The 7,122-nt window shown below is 46.0% G+C and overlaps 1 protein-coding gene across 1 annotated transcript; it reads left to right on the top strand.

The window, feature by feature from the left end:
• Positions 1 to 565: 565 nt before the first annotated feature.
• On the top strand, positions 566 to 6,905 carry LOC109905963 (transmembrane protein 121-like). Its single transcript, XM_020503604.2, has 2 exons — positions 566 to 1,223; positions 4,067 to 6,905. The coding sequence occupies exon 2, from the start codon at positions 4,069 to 4,071 to the stop codon at positions 5,131 to 5,133; it is 1,065 nt and encodes a 354-aa protein (XP_020359193.1). The 5' UTR covers positions 566 to 1,223; positions 4,067 to 4,068; the 3' UTR covers positions 5,134 to 6,905.
• The last annotated feature ends 217 nt before the right edge of the window (positions 6,906 to 7,122 follow it).

The following is a 7,122-nucleotide window of genomic DNA, read 5'->3' as shown; positions in this document are numbered from 1 at the left end:
CACAATGACAAGGTGAAGCAATGCATGCTCCTTGACTATCAAAATCATCCATTCCTAAACCCTTTAGGCCATAAGGCAGCCAGCTGGGACTGTTTTAAATCTACAGTACAACAAGAAACAGGATGGTTTTGTTGTGTAACTAAAGACTGTAAGAAACAGAAGGGGTCTAATTAAAGTAGTAACATCTGCGTTTTGAGATGTGTCCATAGGCTACAGGCATCTCTCGCTCTACTTGGCTCCGTATATCTGAGTGCGTTCCGTATACATTTCATTAGGGTACGGCACTGGCAGGGCAATCAAGGCTGTAACCTACTTCCATCTAATACCAATGCATTACGCTAGTTTTCATCAAAGTGGCATAATGATAATTACCATAACCGATGGACATAACTGTGGGCAACTACATTTATGCAGCGGTACCCTCGGTGTGTTAAGATTTCACTTAAGGACCAATGGAATGGTCAAAAAAAAATATATATATATATAATTATTTTTTTAACTCCGCCTACCCGGGGCACTGGGCGATGCAAAACGAACTCACCCAGTGAGAGAGAACGAGGCGGGGAGCCGAGAGTATGTAACCTGCCTACAAATTAACACCGCAATCATAAACTCTAGCGGCGAGTTTCCTCATGTTTCTCTCTCGTGTCCTCGAGGTTTGCTTTACTGACGATACTTATCTGGCCGTGTATTCCTGATCATCATTCCGCGTCAAGCAGCCGTCTACTTCTGAGCGACTTCGACAGCTCACAGAATACGGAGCCCGGCGAACAAGCCCGCACAGCTCTTTCCCGAATAACTGGATCTTCGGCTGCCAGACCGGAGAGCCAAGGTGTCAAATTCAATACGGACATACCAAGAGATGGATAATTCTGCGCCCACGATGACTGTGGGATAACTGTGCAAAATGACACGTTTATCTGATGACCGAAAAAGCGGCTTGGCGTTTTAAATCTTACAAACTCGAAGAAGGACAATTACTTTTCCCCTATTTTATCAGTATGATAAGATCGTCATAGCAGAGTGGGAGTTTGTTCAAATATTCCCGACAGACACACAGCATTATAGGACTAACACAAAGCAACCGATGTAAAGACTAATTTAGGAATCACAGATGATCATTTTTGACCTTTAATGTTTATCCAGGGACCGTTCTAGTACGACTAATAGGCGACGTGGATCTCAATCAAGCCAAGAGGAGCAGCGAAGAACGCATGCTTTGGGTAACTAGCTATCCACTACTTTGAAAGAGTTGAATTATGTATGCACGTATTAATAAAGAGTGATTATGTAACAGGTGGTGCATCATTAAAATGTACCATAAATAAATGAGTGACTAGGTGTTAAGTGTGTGGCTCCAACATAATGGTAGACAAAAATCGCCCATATAGAAGGCATTTAAAACAGATTTCTGTTGAAATGATCATTTGGGGTACATGCTCCAATACCTACAACCCCTACACATGTAATAGCTGTTCCCATAGGTGTACAAATGCCTCATGAGACATCAGATGTTACTGCTGGATGGCAACTCAGTCACCTGGATGAGACACGATTTGCCAATACTATTCCATTAGTTGGATGTTTTTTTCCCCTCCACGTTTTACCTCCATAAATGAATTTAGTTTAATTGAAGATAAATCCCTTTTTCTCTCTAACAAGCAAGCCCCTCAGGCTTTCACATAGCTCAGTCTAGCCTAAGTTGTACAAGGAAGGGGTATATGGGGCTATCTCCCCTCCTGCTGGGTAAGATTACATTGGATTTAGTTTGTAGTAAGACAAATATCCTGGGGGTGTTTTTATATGAATTATAAGTCTAGAGCAATTAATCTTCCTTTTACCTGCCTCCCAGCGCACCTGGCAGACCACCAATATTAGAGAGGAAAACAGACGAGGTATGTGTGTGTGTCTCCATGTGTGTAGGGGAGCTCATTTGAAAACCATAACAGATTACCTGGGTGATTGGCAAAAAACACTCCTTTCTTCACAATACACACGATACGCATAACAAACAAGAAGGAAGTCTTTCTGTCCTTGTACACCGTCGGCTGAAAAATCACAAACAAAATGTTTACCTGTCCACCTTTACAGGCCCCATTCCTTACACTTGCAGCGGAATAGCCTGAATCAGCCTGTCAGTTACAGTACCGCTTTCTAATGATAGGGATGATGAATCTGGTCATTATTGATGAGCAGAGTGGACACACGGCAGTCATCTGGGCCGCTCACTCAGAACAAAATCAATGTGCGTTGACAAGCCGTCACAACACAAACACAGGCTGACAGAGGAATGCCAGGGTTCCAGGGTACAATTTAAGACGCACATAGAATTGCCAACAGGCGTGTTGGGAATGAGAAAGGCAAACACACTGTCTGGGGTGGCAGACTACCTTTCTCCTTCCACTGACTGCAGTTTGGGGGGGTGGGGGTTTGTTCAGATAAAACACAATTTTTCTATTCCAATATTCTCACAGTCAGCGGCTTGGTACACTAGAATCCATTCAATTCCAGCACTGATAATCAGGACGCAGTGAAACAAAAAAAGCCCTGTATGATAATCAGATATTAGTGAAGCTGACATTTCTGCCGCTCCTCTTCGTTTCCTCACCATGCCCCTAGGAGGATTAGTCAGTCAGTCTAGGTCTTTTTCTCACCCATCCATTTTTCACTCCTCTGTTCCAGATATTAAAGTGTTTAATTTCTTCTGATCCCTGGTGATGAATACATTTAAATCTATTCATACACAGAGCAGGCGTAAGATCCCATGTCTCCTTTAGCTGCCTGCGTCAACATCTTTATGTCTGCAGCTTCCTCTTCATCACTTTTGGCTTTCATCTCATCTCCCCTCCAACTCTCTCCAAGCAGAGTTAATTTATGAACTATTACCATCATGCAGTAATACTTTATTAGGCATGTAGACAGCCAAGAGCATATATCTTACTTTCAATCCCCTCTCACAAGTCTCTCCTGCAGACCCTTTGACAGTCCCTCTCACTCAGTGGATGACAGGGCTCAGATGAGCGGTGCATTGAAAAGATTGATGCCTGTCGTCAGTCAGAAGCAGACATAAACACACTTTATTAGCGCTGTTCATTTGTTCCCTTATGGCCGCGGAGCCCACAATCGTTTCGCTCGATCACACACTCAAATGTTGCCATTATGGGATATATGAGGTGGTAATGATTTTATATTGAAATGCCAGATCTCATGGCGGTGTTGACACCCTCAACGGTGCTAGTCAGATGGCCGACAACCCTCCTCAGCTCTCCTGGCTCCTCAATACAATAAGGAGAGGAGTGTTTGCACCGTAAAGTCTGACAATTTCACACTCCCAATCAATACTGAGGTTTTATACTGTTCACTGCTGAAATATGGCACAAAATTAGCCAATTAGAATGGCACACACACACACACACACACACACACAGTGTTCATGAACACACAAGCAATTACCGTCAAAAACATCTCAGAACAAATATTAATAAAAGACGTTATTAATATTCAGCCCAAATGAGAAGGCAATTTTCTGCCAATTTAAGACTGCGGCAGGCAGCAACAATGAGAATCAAACAGGCCGAGTAAACAGGAAGGAGAAAAAAAAGATTTACTGCACTTTAACACAATTAATTAATAATGAATAAGGTAAGACCACCCAAGTAAAACACTATGGAAGGAAACCTGTGTCATACTCAAGAGTTTTAGCCAAGGCGCCGGGAGGGGTTGAAACTTTCATCGCCGAAGAGACCCATTTAAATTAAAAAGCCGCAGAGGAGTGAGAACTAACACCTCTCCTCAGGATGTATGACCAGGGAAGAACAGTCTCTGACCCAAAGCTCACTGCTGAGCTGGCATCAAAATGATCTTTATCCATAGCAACAAGCAAAAAATAATGACTAACATCACTTAAGTAGACAAGAGTCGTGAAGAAAGCTTTTGTCTATCATGCAAGGGAAATTCACTTTGGCAAATAAATGAGGTCAGAGTCTAGACGGGAACAAAACAGTTCCTCTATTTTGTATTATTTCCCTTCTCTCAGCTTTGTCATGTTTCTGTGTTCCTCTCCCAGGCATGGTGCCTACGCCCCAGGTGTGCGTATCAACCCTGGTCACGGTGAGCACCATGGCAGTGGTCGACCTCTACCTGCTGGAGCAGAGCATGCTGGGAGCCCGTGGCAAGGCCGGGCCCGGCGTGTGGCCGTGCGCCGCTGTGTTGCTAGGTGACCTGGGCTTCCTGCTGGCTCTGCGTTTCGTGTCGGCGGGAGTGGTGTCTGAAGCGCACTCGCCTCGCCGAGGCTTTGCCAACGCACTCTGGTTCCTCTTCCTGTCCTTGCTCCAGCTCAAACTCTTCTTCGTCTGCCAGAACTACCGAATGGAACGCCGACCGCCCGACCCCCTGGCCAGGAAGACGCTCACCTTGCTGCTGTCAGTCTGCCTGCCCTCCCTGTTCCTCATCCTGACTGGGGCTGACAACATGACGCCCCTGCGAAGGAAACAGGAAGTGCGGGGGAGGCTGCTCTGGGTGGTGGTGGACCTGCTGGATGTTCTGGACCTGCAGGCAGGGCTGTGGGAAGCCCACACAGGGGCCACTGACCTGGGGGTGCCCCTGTGGGCCGAAGGCCTGGTGTTCTTCTATTGCTACGCCCTGCTGCTGCTGCTGCCCTGCGTGGCCCTCACAGAGCTGGGGGCTGCAGCCCTGCCGGGACAGAGGGGGCCCCGTAAGGAGGCCCTGTACCCCTGGCTTAGCCTGGTCACCATCAACGTGTTCACAATGGCCCTCAGGGGCACAGGCATGCTGTGGTACAGGGACCCCCGGGTCTCGACAGTGTTCCTGGGGAAGAACCTGCTGGCCCTGGCTGTGAAGCTGAGCTCTGCCTGGGAGAGGCACAAGCAAGGTGGGAGCAGGGGGACAGGGATGGGGGCTGGGGCGGGAGTAGAGTCAAGTATGGACTCCACCCTGGCAACCCAGAGCTCAGAGCAGACAGAAGTCCAAGCCCAAGGCAAAACCACCCCCAGGCCGATCTCTCGCAACCACACAATGTCCCGCTCCCACAGCCACGGCCACTCCGTGTCACACATCAGTCTGGATCCCACAGAGACCTCTCTGGGCCCTTCCTTCATCTCCCATGAACTCTAGAAACTGTCCAGACAGACAGCTTAACAGCTGAAGCCGAGCTATCGGAACTCCCCAGTTAGGGAAGCATTTAGCACTGAAGAGTGAAGACCGTTGGCCTCACACAGACGAACAAACTAAAAACAACACGTACACCCCATGCTCTGTGGACCAGCCAAGGCAATCACATCAGTAACTCATTCAATTAGCTCACTTTGGTTAAAGGGATGATTTATCCACCCCTGGGTCCTGGCAGCCTGTAGTATTTGGTTATCCGAGGGAGAGAGAAGGCTCAGGGCTGGGGCAGAGTGAGAGATGTACAGCGAAGAAGTGCCTCGCTTTTCAAGGAGCTACAATCCTCAGTACTGGTTCCACACAGACATGATTTGCGTCATATGGGACTCAGACATAATACCATGGTGTGAGTCAGTGTGTGTACTGTGAAAGCTCTTCCACAGCTCTTGTCAGCTACACCTCCAGGACAGCTTCTAAACTGTAATAAAGTGTTTCATACTCACAGGCTCGGACACTTTATTGGCCATGTGTGGGAGGGTATTGGCAGCCTGTCACCACAACATTGGAGAAGACAGGATCAGAGGCTGACCATTCACAGTTAGAGGGCCTCAGGGGTATACTAGATGTCACTAACTTTCAAAACATCCACTGCATCAAAGCAAATGTGTTTACCCTTTACATATTCAGTGAAAACTTCAGCATTTCTTTGTTGAAGATACAGGCCGATGTTATGGATCGGGAGCTGCTGGGGTGAAGCCCTCCACACATCTGAGGCAGGCAGTGCAATGTGCGAAGAGAGAGTGACAGACAGCGGAACAGCTATCATTTATCACAATTAGACCAGCAGCACCAGCCTGATAGGCATGCAGTGATCCTTCAGCCAGTCGTCTGGCTGCTGGTCCGGCTTTAAGGTTTCAACAGTAGAGCCTGCAGATGTGCTAAAGTTTGTGTGTGTGTGTGCTGAGCGATTCAATTATTAAACAACTAATTGAACGATGTCGGTTCAATTACTTGAATTCCATGTATTTTTTGTGTGAGCCCAACACGCTGTTTCTCAAATCATTCACGAAGGAAATCAAGTCAAGAACTATGTGGGATGCTAGGCTGAAGGGTGTTCACTAAGCAAATATTCAACTTAATTACCACATTTCTGTGCTGAATTAACTACAATGACCATAATCCACTGCGCCAGCTTTTTCACTCGCCAAAAATCAGCCCATTGCATTTCTATGGGCTTATTTTGAAGCTAAACTTGCAACCTGCCTTCCTGCCTTTGGGACAACACCCCTTGTTAAGGCAGCGACATGAGCATATCAACATTATATACAGATCTCTGGACGGATACAATTTTACGCCTGCTATGTTAGGTTTAGATATACACAGACCGTATGAGAGAGGAATGTACACAACGAGGGACAGAGACAGTTCTGGAAAGTATGCCTCATCTACTTTGAAGAAGTAGTAAAATGATTGACAGGCACCTCTACAGCATCCTTAGGCAGACAAGCTAAATAGGATGACTACAGACAGTCCAGTATGAGGAGAACATAACAGATGGCCTGGCTGGCTGACTGCTATTGCCTGAGCAGAGATTATAAATGAAAGGAATTAAAAAGAATAAAGCAGTCAAATAAAACAAAGTAATATAAACTGAAATATTGAATGTCATAGTAATATCCTATTGAGGTCTACCTGATCAGAGACAATTGAATATTTTGAATGCTCACCATTTGGGGCTTTGGAAGTTCCATTAATTAATAAACTCTGAAATCATAGTAACGTCATTATTTCGTAATGCATTATGTTTTTTTAATAAAAAATAAAAAAAATAATCGAACCGAAACCGACCTCAAAAAGCACTAATCGCTCAGCACTAGTGTGAGAGAGAGAGGAAGTGCTGTTTTTAGGATAGGAAAGGGTCTATTCAATCTCCATCAGTGGTTCCTAATGCACTCCGCACCGCTTCTGCCTCCCCTCTAACCATTAATGCTCCTATTC

This window comes from Oncorhynchus kisutch, linkage group LG15 (assembly GCF_002021735.2).
Source record: "Oncorhynchus kisutch isolate 150728-3 linkage group LG15, Okis_V2, whole genome shotgun sequence".
Lineage (NCBI taxonomy): Eukaryota > Metazoa > Chordata > Actinopteri > Salmoniformes > Salmonidae > Oncorhynchus > Oncorhynchus kisutch.
The sequence above is the reverse complement of the archived record's forward strand: the minus strand, read 5'-3'. Positions and strand labels throughout refer to the sequence as shown.

Bases quoted from the DNA above. Each gene is read 5' to 3' on its own strand.
- LOC109905963 (XM_020503604.2), top strand. From the start codon at position 4,069: ATGGTGCCTACGCCCCAGGTGTGCGTATCAACCCTGGTCACGGTGAGC.